This window comes from Oncorhynchus masou, chromosome 18 (genome assembly GCF_036934945.1).
Source record: "Oncorhynchus masou masou isolate Uvic2021 chromosome 18, UVic_Omas_1.1, whole genome shotgun sequence".
NCBI classification, from domain to species: Eukaryota; Metazoa; Chordata; class Actinopteri; order Salmoniformes; family Salmonidae; genus Oncorhynchus; species Oncorhynchus masou.
Window position 1 is genome coordinate 13,040,297 of NC_088229.1, and position 16,656 is coordinate 13,056,952.

At 46.1% G+C, this 16,656-nt stretch overlaps 1 protein-coding gene across 1 annotated transcript in view; it reads left to right on the forward strand.

The window, feature by feature from the left end:
- LOC135503995 (vasopressin V2 receptor-like) overlaps nt 1-16,656 on the forward strand; it is a 75,304-nt gene that overhangs the window by 44,085 nt on the left and 14,563 nt on the right. The window contains exons 4-6 of the mRNA XM_064922225.1: nt 9,255-9,401; nt 15,264-15,436; nt 15,539-16,113. Coding sequence (XP_064778297.1) covers nt 9,255-9,401; nt 15,264-15,436; nt 15,539-16,113 — 895 coding nt within the window. The remainder of the gene's footprint in view (nt 1-9,254; nt 9,402-15,263; nt 15,437-15,538; nt 16,114-16,656) is intronic.

Below are 16,656 nucleotides of genomic sequence, written 5' to 3' on the forward strand. Positions count from 1 at the left end.
AAGGAGGTAGAGCTGCCCTCAGAACAAGGAGGTAGAGCTGCCCTCAGAACAAGATGGAGTAGAGCTGCCCTCAGAACAAGATGGAGGTAGAGCTGCCCTCAGAACAAGATGGAGGTAGAGCTGCCCTCAGAACAAGATGGAGGTAGAGCTGCCCTCAGAACAAGATGGAGGTAGAGCTGCCCTCAGAACAAGATGGAGGTAGAGAACAAGATGGCATCACCTGACATTAAAATAATCACATGCACATGCATTCTCACATCACACACACTTAAACCAGTCAGTCCATCCTACTGCGTAAACTGAAAACATAGAGGACATTGATACATTCTCTCACAAATGACCACGGCTCCAACTGCACTGGATAGATAAGTACATATACCGGTACAATTTACACTGCAGTTAGTAGTCCTACAGCACAAGCAACTTAGCCTGAAGCGTCTGCCAGAGGGAAACCTTACGAATTGAGGGTGTAGTAGAGGGTGGGAGGGGTCTCCACCTGAGGGTGTAGAGGGTGGGAGGGGTCGCCCACGACAGCCAGTGTCTTCTTTTTGGCTGCCTTGTGGAACAGACTGCTTCACTGTGCCTGTGATCAACCAGTTACTTTGCTGGCTGTGTTTACTATTCCAGTCAGTTTGCTTTTGTTCCTCACGCTCAGATGACCATACTGTCATATTGAACATGAGGATGCTCTCCACCAAGCTGCTGTACACCCTCTCAAGAACATCCTGGCTGACCCCAAACCCCTTCAATTTCCTGATTAGAAACAGGCACTGGCAAATGTCTGCATTCTCTGTAAAGCTCAGCTTGTCCTCAATTTGTGTCCCTAGGTCTTTGAAACGCTCAAACATCTCCACTGGTTGGTCATTCAGAGAGAGTGGTTGGGACATTGGCAGGTTGTTGCCATTGATTATCAGCTCTGTTGTCTTGTCCACATTGATGTGGTGGGCACTTGACCGGCACAATTCTTGAAGGTCGTTGGCCTGTTTAAAATAGCCGTCCCGATCTGACGTAGCATCTTTAAAAAATTGTCCCACCAGAGCCATGTCATCTGGGTACTTGAAATGGCTCACATTGTTTCCTTGGATTTTCATCTCGTTAGAGTATATAGAGAACAACAATGGTGAAAGGACACAGAGAGGGCCCCATTCCTGAGGACTCTCTGTGGTCAGGGTCAGTTAATCAGAGAGGGCCCCATTCCTGAGGACCCACTGTGGTCAGTCAGTTAAAAAGTCCTTGATCCAACATGTGAGGCCTCCGGTGACATTCAGGTCCAGCAGTCGTTTCAGCAGTGTGTGTATATATGCATTGTATTGAAAGCTGAACTAAAATCAATAACTAAAATGTGTGCATATGATTTTGCATGTTGAAGGTGACTAGCCACCGTGTTCACCAAGGTCAGATCCTCAGTCTCCCTCTGTGCCTTATGGGCAAACTGTAATGGGTCCAGTTGCTCTGCTATGGACAGCGTAAGGTGCTTACTGACAACCCTTCACCATGCATTTGGCCCAAAGGGGCATGAAGGCCACAGGTCGAAAGCAATTTGTTGATTTGGCCCTTGGCTTCTAAGGCACCGGTACAATGGTTGGCACCTTCCAGGAGTTTGGCACTGTGCAGGTGCTCAGCAGGAGTTGAAACAGTGTTAAGACTCTCTTGTAGCTTGTCGGTGCAGACCTTCATTACTTGCCCTGTAGTGCGTCTGGGCCCGAAGCTTTGTGTGGTTTAATATGTGACAGGCATGAGGCCACCTTGTTCTCTGGTAGGAGAGGAATTGGGGATGCTGTCACATATTTGGTTGACATTTGTCTTTAAAAATCAACGGTGTCAAATCTCCAATCATTGCATTCCGTCCCATGCTTGTCTTGGATTGTTCTATGTTCTCTTCCTCTGTCCTTCCATCATTGCATTCCTTCCCATGCTTGTCTTGGATTGTTCTATGTTCTCTTCCTCTGTCCTTCCATCATTGCATTCCTTCCCATGCTTGTCTTGGATTGTTCTCTGTTCTCTTCCTCTGTCCTCCCATCATTGCATTCCTTCCCATGCTTGTCTTGGATTGTTCTCTGTTCTCTTCCTCTCATCATTGCATTTCTTCCCATGCTTGTCTTGGATTGTTCTCTGTTCTCTTCCTCTCATCATTGCATTCTGTCCCATGCTTGTCTTGGATTGTTCTCTGTTCTCTTCCTCTCATCATTGCATTCTGTCCCATGCTTGTCTTGGATTGTTCTCTGTTCTCTTCCTCTCATCATTGCATTCCTTCCCATGCTTGTCTTGGATTGTTCTCTGTTCTCTGTTCTTTTCTTCTCATCATTGCATTCCGTCCCATGCTTGTCTTGGATTGTTCTCTGTTCTCTGTTCTCTGTTCTCTGTTCTCTTCCTCTCATCATTGCATTCTGTCCCATGCTTGTCTTGGATTGTTCTCTGTTCTCTGTTCTCGTCCTCTCATCATTGCATTCCTTCCCATGCTTGTCTTGGATTGTACTCTGTTCTCTTCCTCTCATCATTGCATTCTGTCCCATGCTTGTCTTGGATTGTTCTCTGTTCTCTGTTCTCTTCCTCTCATCATTGCATTCCTTCCCATGCTTGTCTTGGATTGTTCTCTGTTCTCTTCCTCTCATCATTGCATTCCTTCCCATGCTTGTCTTGGATTGTTCTCTGTTCTCTTCCTCTGTCCTCCCATCATTGCATTCCTTCCCATGCTTGTCTTGGATTGTTCTCTGTTCTCTTCCTCTGTCCTCCCATCATTGCATTCCTTCCCATGCTTGTCTTGAATTGTTCTCTGTTCTCTTCCTCTGTCCTCCCATCATTGCATTCCTTCCCATGCTTGTCTTGGATTGTTCTCTGTTCTCTTCCTCTGTCCTCCCATCATTGCATTCCTTCCCATGCTTGTCTTGGATTGTTCTCTGTTCTCTTCCTCTGTCCTCCCATCATTGCATTCCTTCCCATGCTTGTCTTGGATTGTTCTCTGTTCTCTTCCTCTGTCCTCCCATCATTGTATTCCTTCCCATGCTTGTCTTGGATTGTTCTCTGTTCTGTTCCTCTCATCATTGCATTCCGTCCCATGCTTGTCTTGGATTGTTCTCTGTTCTCTTCCTTTCTCCTCCCATCATTGTATTCCTTCCCATGCTTGTCTTGGATTGTTCTCTGTTCTGTTCCTCGCATCATTGCATTCCGTCCCATGCTTGTCTTGGATTGTTCTCTGTTCTCTTCCTCTCATCATTGCATTCCGTCCCATGCTTGTCTTGGATTGTTCTCTGTTCTCTTCCTCTGTCCTCCCATCATTGCATTCCTTCCCATGCTTGTCTTGGATTGTTCTCTGTTCTCTTCCTCTCTCCTCCCATCATTGCATTCCTTCCCATGCTTGTCTTGGATTGTTCTCTTCCTCTGTCCTCCCATCATTGCATTCCTTCCCATGCTTGTCTTGGATTGTTCTCTGTTCTCTGTTCTCTTCCTCTCATCATTGCATTCCGTCCCATGCTTGTCTTGGATTGTACTCTGTTCTCTTCCTCTCATCATTGCATTCTGTCCCATGCTTGTCTTGGATTGTTCTCTGTTCTCTGTTCTCTTCCTCTCATCATTGCATTCCTTCCCATGCTTGTCTTGGATTGTTCTCTGTTCTCTGTTCTCTTCCTCTCATCATTGCATTCCTTCCCATGCTTGTCTTGGATTGTTCTCTGTTCTCTTCCTCTGTCCTCCCATCATTGCATTCCTTCCCATGCTTGTCTTGGATTGTTCTCTGTTCTCTTCCTCTGTCCTCCCATCATTGTAATCCTTCCCATGCTTGTCTTGGATTGTTCTCTGTTCTCTTCCTCTCATCATTGCATTTATTCCCATGCTTGTCTTGGATTGTTCTCTGTTCTCTTCCTCTCATCATTGCATTCTGTCCCATGCTTGTCTTGGATTGTTCTCTGTTCTCTTCCTCTCATCATTGCATTCCTTCCCATGCTTGTCTTGGATTGTTCTCTGTTCTCTTCCTCTGTCCTCCCATCATTGCATTCCTTCCCATGCTTGTCTTGGATTGTTCTCTGTTCTCTTCCTCTGTCCTCCCATCATTGCATTCCTTCCCATGCTTGTCTTGGATTGTTCTTTGTTCTCTTCCTCTGTCCTCCCATCATTGCATTCCTTCCCATGCTTGTCTTGGATTGTTCTCTGTTCTCTTCCTCTCTCCTCCCATCATTGCATTCCTTCCCATGCTTGTCTTGGATTGTTCTCTGTTCTCTTCCTCTGTCCTCCCATCATTGCATTCCTTCCCATGCTTGTCTTGGATTGTTCTCTGTTCTCTTCCTCTGTCCTCCCATCATTGTATTCCTTCCCATGCTTGTCTTGGATTGTTCTCTGTTCTGTTCCTCTCATCATTGCATTCCGTCCCATGCTTGTCTTGGATTGTTTTCTGTTCTCTTCCTCTGTCCTCCCATCATTGCATTCCTTCCCATGCTTGTCTTGGGTTGTTCTCTGTTCTCTTCCTTTCTCCTCCCATCATTGTATTCCTTCCCATGCTTGTCTTGGATTGTTCTCTGTTCTGTTCCTCGCATCATTGCATTCCGTCCCATGCTTGTCTTGGATTGTTCTCTGTTCTCTTCCTCTCATCATTGCATTCCGTCCCATGCTTGTCTTGGATTGTTCTCTGTTCTCTTCCTCTGTCCTCCCACATTGCATTCCTTCCCATGCTTGTCTTGGATTGTTCTCTGTTCTCTTCCTCTGTCCTCCCATCATTGCATTCCTTCACATGCTTGTCTTGGATTGTTCTCTGTTCTCTTCCTCTCTCCTCCCATCATTGCATTCCTTCCCATGCTTGTCTTGGATTGTTCTCTGTTCTCTTCCTCTCATCATTGCATTCCTTCCCATGCTTGTCTTGGATTGTTCTCTGTTCTCTTCCTCTCATCATTGCGTTCCTTCCCATGCTTGTCTTGGATTGTTCTCTGTTCTCTTCCTCTCATCATTGCATTCTGTCCCATGCTTGTCTTGAATTGTTCTCTGTTCTCTTCCTCCCATCATTGCATTCCATCCCAAGCTTGTCTTGGATTGCCTGTACAGAACCTCTGCTCCACTTTTAGCTTTCCACATGTTTGACCTAAATTAATTAATTATTTCTCCTTTACAGCATCTGCATTTACTTTCAGGAAAGAAAACTTAATTTAATTTAGGCACATTTTCAATTTCTTAGACACCCTTGGCTTGTTTTAGGGAAATACTCTGACAGTGTTTGTGTGAATGACAGTATCCTCACAGAACTGGATGTAAGATGTGATACTCTCTGTCAACTCATGGGGTTCCCTACAACAGTCAAAGAACCCCCCACAGTCTGTGACATCAAAGCAGTCCTTGAGCTCCTCCCTGCTCTCCTCTTTCCATGCCTGAATGGATTTCACTACAGGTTTTCTGCATTTCAACCGGTTGGCTTTATCTCGATAAGAGACGGACAACGTTATGGTCTGATTTCCTGATGGATGCTCTGCAAACTGCCTTGTATGTGTCATCTATGTTGCCACAACACTGTTCCACAATGCGCGTTGAGCGAGTCAGACAAGTGACGTACTGTTGCAGAGTGGGGAGGAGAGAGCGTATTAAAATCCCCAAGCACAAATGCTGTCTGGTCAGCCGATCGTGAAATTGAAGCATTGAACCAGTCTGTAATCCTGTCAGCAGCTTCCTTATTGTTAGGTCCAGGCACGTACACTATATATACACTGCTCAGAAAAATAAAGGGAACACTAAAATAACACATCCTAGATCTGAATGAATGAAACATTCTTATTAAATACTTTTTTCTTTACATAGTTGAATGTGCGGACAATCACACAAAAGTTATCAATGGAAATCAAATGTATCAACCCATGGAGGTCTGGATTTGGAGTCACACTCAAAATTAAAGTGGAAAACCACACTACAGGCTGATCCAACTTTGATGTAATGTCCTTAAAACAAGTCAAAATGAGGCTCAGAAGTGTGTGTGGCCTCCACGTGCCTCTCCCTACAACGTCTGGGCATGCTCCTGATGAGGTGGAGGATGGTCTCCTGAGGGATCTCCTCCCAGACCTGGACTAAAGCATCCGCCAACTCCTGGACAGTCTGTGGTGCAACTTGGCGTTGGTGGATGGAGCGAGACATGATGTCCCAGATGTGCTCATTTGGATTCAGATCTGGGGGACGGGCGGGCCAGTCCATAGCATCAATGCCTTCCTCTTGCAGGAACTGATGATACACTCCAGCCACATGAGGTCTAGCATTGTCTTGCATTAGGAGGAACCCAGGGCCAACCGCACCAGCATATGGTCTCACAAGGGGTCTGAGGATCTCATCTCGGTACCTAATGGCAGTCAGGCTACCTCTGGCGAGCACATGGAGGGAAATGCCACCCCACACCATGACTGACCCACCGCCAAACCGGTCATGCTGGAGGATGTTGCAGGCAGCAGAACGTTCTCCACGGCGTCTCCAGACTCTGTCACGTCTGTCACATGTGCTCAGTGTGAACCTGCTTTCATCTGTGAAGAGCACAGGGCGCCAGTGGCAAATTTGCCAATCTTGGTGTTCTCTGGCAAATGCCAAACGTCCTGCACAGTGTTGGGCTGTAAGCACAACCCCCACCTGGACGTCGGGCCCTCATACCACCCTCATGGAGTCTATTTCTGACCGTTTGAGCAGACACATGCACATTTGTGGCCTGCTGGAGGTCATTTTGCAGGGCTCTGGCAGTGCTCCTCCTGCTCCTCCTTGCACAAAGGCGGAGGTAGCGGTCCTGCTGCTGGGTTATTGCCCTCCTATGGCCTCCTCCACGTCTCCTGATGTACTGGCCTGTCTCCTGGTAGCGCCTCCATGCTCTGGACACTACGCTGACAGACACAGCAAACCTTCTTGCCACAGCTCGCATTGATGTGCCATCCTGGATGAGCTGCACTACCTGAGCCACTTGTGTGGGTTATAGACTCCGTCTCATGCTACCACTAGAGTGAAAGCACCGCCAGCATTCAAAAGTGACCAAAACATCAGCCAGGAAGCATAGGAACTGAGAAGTGGTTTGTGGTCACCACCTGCAGAACCACTCCTTTATTGGGGGTGTCTTGCTAATTGCCTATAATTTCCACCTGTTGTCTATTCCATTTGCACAACAGCATGCGAAATGTATTGTCAATCAATCAGTGTTGCTTCCTAAGTGGACAGACTTGGAGTGACATTGTGTTGTTTAAGTTTTCCCTTTATTTTTTTGAGCAGTGTATTTAAAAGTATGTGGACACCCCTTCAAATAAGTAGACTCAGCTATTTCTGCCACACGTGTTGCTGACGGGTGTATAAAATCAAGCACACAGCCATGCAATCTCCATAGACAAACATAGCCAGTAGAATGACCTTACTGAAGAGCTCAGTGACTTTCAAAGTGACACTGTCATAGGATGCTTTCCAACAAGTCAATTTGTCAAATTTCTGCTTTGCTAGAGCTGCTCCGGTCAACTGTAAGTGCTGTTATTGTGAAGTGAAAACATCTAGGAGCAACAACGGCTCATCTGCGAAGTGGTAGGCCACACAAGCTCACAGAATGGGACCGCCGAGTGTTGAATTGCGAAGCGTGTAAAAATGATCTGTCCTTGGTTGCAGCACTCATTACCAAGTTCCAAACTGCTTCTGGAAGCAACATCAGCACAAGAACTGCTCGCCGCCATTGCACTCTGAAGCAGTGGAAATGCATTCTCTGGAGTGATTATTATTTAGTGACCGCACATTTGACAGGGTGATCACTGGGAGCGGGTGATGGCATTCCCACCCCTGTAGTCTGTCTGTTTCTGACAGCACCTCTTGAGCCTTGTTTCTTCTTAGTTTCCCTTGTTGACTTGAAACAACCATCAGGCAATGCATTGCTGTTTTGGAGAGTGTGAGCTTTATCTCTGAAAGAGAGTAGAAACTCACGGGAGAAGTTGTGGTTGGTTGTGGTTGATTTACTCACTGACTACATACAACCTCTGGTAGTGATTGTACATTTTTTTGCATATTACAGCGATCCGGATGAACAGGGTCATACATGCAATGTAAAATCCACTTTCAAAATTGAGAGATATTGAGCAATATAACTATAAACAAACAAACAATTCACACAGGTGAGCTCAGGGATTGGCAGCAGCGCCGTGTCCTCAGAACAAGATGGAGGTAGGGACACTGGCCTGGCTGTTCAGAATAGGTAGTTCCTCGGTATTGGCTATCTCAGGTAGTACCTCGGTATTGGCTACCTCAGCTAGTACCTCGGTATTGGCTACCTCAGGTAGTACCTCGGTATTGGCTACCTCAGGTAGTACCTCGGTATTGGCTACCTCAGGTAGTACCTCGGTATTGGCTACCTCAGGTAGTACCTCAGGTAGTACCTCGGTATTGGTACAGGTGGTATAGGCTACCTCAGGTAGTACCTCGGTATACCTCGGAATAGGCTACCTCAGGTAGTACCTCGGTATTGGCTACCTCAGGTAGTACCTCGGTATTGGCTACCTCAGGTAGTACCTCGGTATTGGCTACCTCAGGTAGTACCTCGGTATTGGCTACCTCAGGTAGTACCTCGGTATTGGCTACCTCAGGTAGTACCTCGGTATTGGCTACCTCAGGTAGTACCTCGGTATTGGCTACCTCAGGTAGTACCTCGGTATTGGCTACCTCAGGTAGTACCTCGGAATAGGCTACCTCAGGTAGTACCTCGGTATTGGCTACCTCAGGTAGTACCTCGGTATTGGCTACCTCAGGTAGTACCTCGGTATAGGCTACCTCAGGTAGTACCTCGGTATAGGCTACCTCAGGTAGTACCTCGGTATAGGCTACCTCATGTGTGCACCAGATAGATGACAAGCTGGCTCATTGTGTTTTGCTTTTTGTGTGTTTATGTGAATATTGATGTGTACTGTATATTGTTGTGTATATTGATGTGTGTAGTGTATATTGATGTGTTTTATGTGGATAGATGGGTATACAGGACTGATCTGTGAAAGAGGCGTTGGTCTCAGCATGACTAAAGGTTAAGTAAAAGTCTCAAAGGGACACTTCTGCCCTGACCCCAGAGCCTGCAGTCAAATTCAAGATATACCCATTTTAAAAAAAATACCCAGCTTATTTTTTGTATTATGAGTTCAGTGGAAGTTTCCTAGACAGTGTGGCCTCCTGTTCTGTAAGTTAGAAATGTGTTTGGTTTTGACTCCCTGACCTCTCCCTCCCTCCATCCTCCCACCCTTGCCCTTTTCCCTCCCTCTCTCCCCCCTCCTCAATCTGTCCCGTCCTTCCTCCCTCAGTTCTTCATTTTCTCGCGGTCGGAGGTGTCTCCAGGAGAGTTTGAGTGCTGGGGTCACTTCGCTGAGCAGTGGGGGCTCAAGGCCTACATCACCTGGATGACCCTAGCAGTGTTCTTACTGCCAGCACTAATCATCACCGTCTGCCAGGTACTGTCTACTACTGAAAACACACACACACACACACACACACACACACACACAGTCTTAATCATCACTGTTTGCCAGGTACTGTCTACTACTGAAACAAACACACACACACACACACACAGTCTTAATCATCATTGTTTGCCAGGTACGACAACAAGGACACAACACAGTGTGACGACAGAACAATCGTAGAATATAAATGAATCCTTTGCCTTTTTCCCAAGACACCCAGACACACACACACACACACATTGAGAGGAGCAGCGTGAGCCGCGGTGCGATGCTCCTGGAGGGTGCCTTGTTCTACGGTACAACCTGGGATCAGAGACCAGCAGCCCTCTTGTTACCAGTTCAGTTCCCATTTCATTATCACCCACGTCTTAAACTATGGCTTTTTCCCAAATTGCACTCTATTCCTTAAATAGTGCACTATATCAGAGGAGGCTGGTGAGAGGAGTTATAGACAGGAGGCAGAGGAGAAGACTGGAATGGAATCAATGGAATGGTACCAAACACATCAAACAAATGGAAACATTGATTTCATTCCAGCCATTACATTGAGCCTGTCCTCCTATTGCTCCTCCCACTAGCCTCCTCTGCACTACATAGGGAAAAGAGTCCTTTAGGCTACTTGCCACCCCCGAGGCAATGAAATACACAGAATCCAAAAACTGAAGCATGTCAAGCATGAATAAAACGTGTTCTGTTTTGATGGAGCGGTATTTGGCAGGCATTGTTGAACAAGCTCCAGGGGGTCAGTTCTATCAGATCAGACTGAACAGGCTCAGTGGCTGGTGTTATGTAGCATCCGTGGGAGATGTTTCCGATGGCCTAATTAACACAGCCCTCTGTAGACTCCCTGCTGTGTGGCCAGCCTGTCAGAACACTACCCACCGTGAGGTACCCCACAGGGAACCAGAATATCAGACAAATTAACCAGAACCCAGCCAAAGATTAAGGACATTGAATTAATTAAATATTATTTGAAATCTTTCATATACTTTGAGTGTTTGATTTAACCTGCCTGGAGTTCCCCAGATTGGTGTGTTTGCCATTTCGGTGTGTTTGCCATTTCGGTGTGTTTGCCATTTCGGTGTGTTTGCCATTTCGGTGTGTTTGCCATTTTGGTGTGTTTGCCATTTTGGTGTGTTTGCCATTTTGGTGTGTTTGCCATTTTGGTGTGTTTGCCATTTTGGTGTGTTTGCCATTTCAGTGTGTTTGCCATTCTATTGGTTCCAATGTTCAAATCAAATGCTATTCGTCACATGCGCCGAATACAATAGGGTGTATACCTTACAGTGAAATGACCCTAACCGACAGTGCCGTTTCAAAAAATACAGATAAGAATATGAGATAAAAGTAATAAGTCATTAAAGAGGAGCAGTAAAAAATAACAATATATACAGGGGGGTGACGGTGCAGAGTCAATGTGCGGATGCACCAGTTAGTTGAGGTAGTATGTACATGTAGGTAGAGTTATTAAAGTGACTATGCATAGATGACAACATAGAGTGGAAGTGGTGTGGTGTGGAGGGGGAGGGCAATGTGAATAGTCTGGGTAGCCTTTGACTAGATGTTTAGGAGTCTTATGGCTTGGGGGTAGAAGCTATTTAGAAGCCTTTTGGACCTAGACTTGGCGCTCCGGTACCGCTTGCTCTGTGATAGCAGAGAGAACAGACTATGACTAGGGTGGCTAGAGTCTTTGACAATTTTCAGGGCCTTCCTCTGACACCACCTGGTATAGAGGTCCTGGATGGCAGGAAGCTTGGCCCCAGTGATGTACTGGGCAGTTCGTACTGCCCTGTGTAGTGCCTTGCGGTCGGAGGCCGAGCAGTTGCCTCCGATGGTGCAGCTGTAGAACCTTTTGAGGATCTGGGGACCCATGCCAAATCTTTTCAGTCTCCTGAGGGGGGATATGTTTTGACATACCCAGTTCAAGACTGTCATGGTGTGCTTGGACCATGTTAGTTTGTTGGTGATGTGGACACCAAGGAACTTGAAGCTCTCAACCTGCTCCGCTGCAGCCCCGTCAATGATAATGGGGGCATGCTCAGTCCTCTTTTTCCTGTAGTCCACAATCATCTCCTTTGTCTTGATCATGTTGAGGGAGAGGTTGTTGTCCTGGCACCCTATAGGCTGTCTTGTTGTTGTCTGTGATCAGGCCTACCACTGTTGTGTCATCGGCAAATTGAATGATGGTGCTGGAGTTGTGCTTGGCCGAGTAGTCATGAGTGAACAGGGAGTACAGGAGGGGGCTGAGCATGCACCCCTGAGGGGCCTCCGTGTTGAGGATCAGTGTGGCGGATGTGTTGTTACCTACCCTGTCAGGAAGTCCAGGATCCAGTTGCAGAGGGAGGTGATTAGTCCCAGGATCCTTACCTTATTAATGAGCTTTGAGGGCACTATGGTGTTGAACGCTGAGCTGTAGTCAATGAATAGCATTCTCAAATAGGTGTTCCTTTTGTCCAGGTGGGAAAGGGCAGTGTGGAGTGCAATAGAGACAGCATCATCTGTGGATCTGTTTGGGCTGTATGAAAATTGGAGTGGGTCTATGGTTTCTGGGATAATGGTGTTGTTGTGAGCCATGACCGGCCTTTCAAAACACTTCATGTCTACAGACGTGAGTGCTCTGGGTCATATTCATTTTGGCAGGTTACCTTATTGTTCTTGGGCACAGGCACTATGGTGGTCTGCTTAAAACATGTTGGTATTACAGACTCGGACAGGGAGAGGTTGAAAATGTCAGTGAAGCCAGTTGGTCAGCGCATGCAGTACTCGCAGTACACGTCCTGGTAATCCGTTTGGCCCTGCACTCTTGTGAATGTTGACCTGTCTAAAGGTCTTATTCACATCGGCTGTGGAGAGCATGACCACACTGTCTTCCAGTACAGCTGGGGCTCTCATGCATGTTTCAGTGTTTTTTGCCTCGAAGCGAGCATAGAAGTAGTTTAGCTAGTCCTGTAGGCTCGTGTCACTGGGCAGCTCTCGGCTGTGTTTCCCTTTGTAGTCTGTAATAGTTTACAGGCTCTGCCACATCCGACAGAGCCGGTGTAGTACGATTCGATCTTAGTCCTGTCTTGACGCTTTTCCTGTTTGATGGTTCATAGGAGGGCATAGCTGGATTTCTTATAAGCTTCCGGGTTAGAGTCCCGCTCCTTGAAAGCAGCAGCTCTAGCCTTTAGCTCAGTGCGGATGTTGCCTGTAATCTATGGCTTCTGGTTGGGGTATGTACGTACGTACGTACGGTCACTGTGGGGACGACGTCATCGATGCACTTATTGATGAAGCCAATGACAGCTGTGGTGTACTCCTCAATGCCATTGGAGGAATCCCGGAACATATTCCAGTCTGTGCTAATAATCCTGTAGCTTACTTAGCATGTGCTTCATTTGACCACTTTTTTTTATTGATCTTGTCACTGGTGCTTTCTGCTTTCATTTTTGCTTGTAAGCAGGAATCAGGAGGATAGAATTATGATAAAATTTGCCAAATGGAGGGTGAGGGAGAGCATTGTGTGCATCTGTGTGTGGAGTATAGGTGGTCCAGAGTTGTTTTCCCTCTGGTTGCACATTTAACATGTTGATAGAAATGAGGTAAAGCTGTTCCAGGCAAGCACAATCAAGCTCAGCCACAGTATTTGAAATGATTTCAAATAGTAGTTGAACCCAGGTCTGATCAAATGATGACCTTAACGTGGTTTGGCAGGACATTGTTCTAAGACCCAGACCTGGCCTGCTGGAGTCATGTGCTTTTTTCGGAAACAGAATTTAGGACTTTTAATTGAGTTACAAAGGACAATAAGTCTGTGTTTGTTGTCTGGGTTGGGATGATTGGGTTTAGGAATCTGTTCCAAAATAGTTTTTTATTGTCTATGTAAATTTTTTATATTAGTTTTAACTATACTGAATAAAAAATATGAATGGAACATGCAACACTTTAAAAGATTTTACAGAGTTACAGTTCATATAAGGAAATGTGTCAATTTAAATAATTTCATTAGGACTTAATCTATGGATTTCACATGACTTTGCAGGGGCGCAGCCATGGGTGGGTCTGGGAGGGCATAGGCCCACTCACTTGGGAGCCAGGTCCACCCACTGGGGAGCCAGGTTCAGCCAATCAGAATTATTTTTTCTCCACAAAATGGCTTTATTACAGACAGAAATACTCCTCAGTTCAGCTGTCAGGTGACTGGTCTCAGATGATCCCGCAGGTGAAGAAGCCTGAAGTGGAGGTCCTGGGCTGGCGTGGTTACAAGTGGTCTGCGCTTGTGAGGTCGCTTGGACGTACTCCCAAATTCTCTATAAAGACGTTGGAGGTGGCTTATGGTAGAGAAATTAACAATAAATTATCTGGCAACAGCTCTGGTGGACATTCCTGCAGTCAGCATGTCAATTGCATGCTCCCTCAAAAGTTGAGACATCTGTGTCATTGTGTTCTGTGACAAAACTGTACATTTTAGAGTGGGCTTTTATTATCCCCAACACAAGGTGCACCTGTGTAATGATGATTCTTGATATACCACACCTGTCAGGTGGATGGATTATCTTTTTAATTTTATTTAACCTTTATTTAATTAAGAACAAATTCTTATATACAATGAAAGGCCTCCTAAGGGGGGTGGGGGCTGGGATCAGAAATATAAACACAGGACAAAACACCCATCACGACAAGAGAGACACCACAACACTACATAAAGAGACACCACAACACTACATAAAGAGACACCACAACACTACATAAAGAGAGACACCACAACACTACATAAAGAGAGACACCACAACACTACATAGAGACACCACAACACTACATAAAGAGACACCACAACACTACATAAAGAGACACCACTACACTACATAAAGAGACACCACAACACTACATAAAGAGACACCACAACACTACATAAAGAGAGACACCACAACACTACATAAAGAGAGACACCACAACACTACATAAAGAGACACCACAACACTACATAAAGAGAGACACCACAACACTACATAAAGAGAGACACCACAACACTACATAAAGAGAGACACTACAACACTACATAAAGAGAGACACCACAACACTACATAAAGAGAGACACCACAACACTACATAAAGAGACACCACAACACTACATAAAGAGAGACACCACAACACTACATAAAGAGAGACACCACAACACTACATAAAGAGAGACACTACAACACTACATAAAGAGAGACACTACAACACTACATAAAGAGACACCACAACACTACATGAAGAGAGACACCACAACACTACATAAAGAGAGACACCACAACACTACATAAAGAGAGACACTGCAACACTACATAAAGAGAGACACTGCAACACTACATAAAGAGAGACACTACAACACTACATAAAGAGAGACACTACAACACTACATGAAGAGAGACACCACAACACTACATAAAGAGAGACACCACAACACTACATAAAGAGAGACACCACAACACTACATAAAGAGAGACACCACAACACTACATAAAGAGAGACACCACAACACTACATAAAGAGAGACACCACAACACTACATGAAGAGAGACACCACAACACTACATAAAGAGAGACACCACAACACTACATAAAGAGAGACACCACAACACTACATAAAGAGAGACACCACAACACTACTTAAAGAGAGACACCACAACACTACATGAAGAGAGACACCACAACACTACATAAAGAGAGACACCACAACACTTACATAAAGAGAGACACCACAACACTACATAAGGAGACACCACAACACTACATAAAGAGAGACACCACAACACTACTTAAAGAGAGACACCACAACACTACATAAAAGAGAGGAGAAATCTATTTTTTTAAATCTCATTCCAGATCCGGATCTTCAGAGAGATTCACAACAACATCTATCTGAAGTCAGAGAGGATGGTGTCAGCAGAGCTCAAGAAGAACAACGCTGTCATCTTCCGCTTCCACAGAGTCAAAAAGGAGGACGGTAGAATGACAAGGGAGCGGGGGAGAGGAGGAGGAGGAGGAGGGGGGAGAGGAGGGGGAGGGGGGAGAGGAGGAGGAGGAGAAGGTGGGAGAGGAGGTGGAGGAGAAGGGGGAAGAGGGGGGAGAGCAGGAGGAGGGGGAAGAGGAGTAGGAGAAGGACAGCTTCTAAAGACTATGAACAACAACCCCTCCAGCTCCCCCTTCTCCCCCCTGTCGACAGCTGTGCCCCCATCAGACTGCTATGACTATCCGTCCCCCTGCCCACAGTGCAGCAGCTGTCACAATGACCACACAGCAGCAGCAGCAGCGCAGCAAAACCCCTTCAACATCCCAGATAACCTCCCCGTCCCCTCCAACCCTGTCCTTAGTGACCGAAGGGGCGCCGGTACAGCTGTAGTTCCCAGATCACATGGCTCCCATGGCCCAGTCACCTCTGGTGGATGTAGTGGTGGTTCAGTGCCTCCTAACAATGGCAGTTGCTACTGCCATGAGTCCTACACCTCCTTCGAGCTCCCCTCCTCCCCCCGGCATGTCCCCTCTCCACGCCCCTCCCTGGAGTACCCTCCCCCACCCCCACCGCCCCTGGCCCTGACTCCCCCCTCCATCTCCAAAGCCATGTCTAAGACGGTGAGGATGACTTTAGTGATAGTGTTGGTGTACACCGTCTGCTGGTCCCCCTTCTTCATCGTCCAGCTGTGGGCCGCCTGGGACCCCAACCCTCCAGACCAAGGTAAGAGGTCCAAGAAGCACACACACGAACGCACATACAAGGGCTGTGGCAGTCATTACACTTTGTCAGTCGGTGATTGTCAAGGAAATAATTGTCGGTGTCCCGTAATTGACCGTTAATTAACATAAACTTATTTATCATCTCCTGGCTCCCACGCATAGCCATTGATGTAGACCTTTGGAACATCTACATTTAAAAAATCTATTTAATATAGTCTACACCTTCACAACAAATCCATTAGTTATTTTAGACAGGCCTAAAGAAACATGATATGAAGAAAATGTAGTCTATTTCAGAAGAACAGAATAGCATCCTTTGTGATTTCCTTATGTTAGGCCCTGATCTGTCTATGCCATATGGCTGTGGGCAACACTAGTTCATTTAGCTGACAAGATTTGCTTAGAATTCCATGGCATTATTTTCTATGTTATAGTATGAAGAATGCAATTGAACATAGCTGAATAAAATAGAAAGGATATTTTCTCCAAACGATTTCTGAGGGAGTGCGCACTTGCATTTAACAAATTAACAAAGAAACAGGTC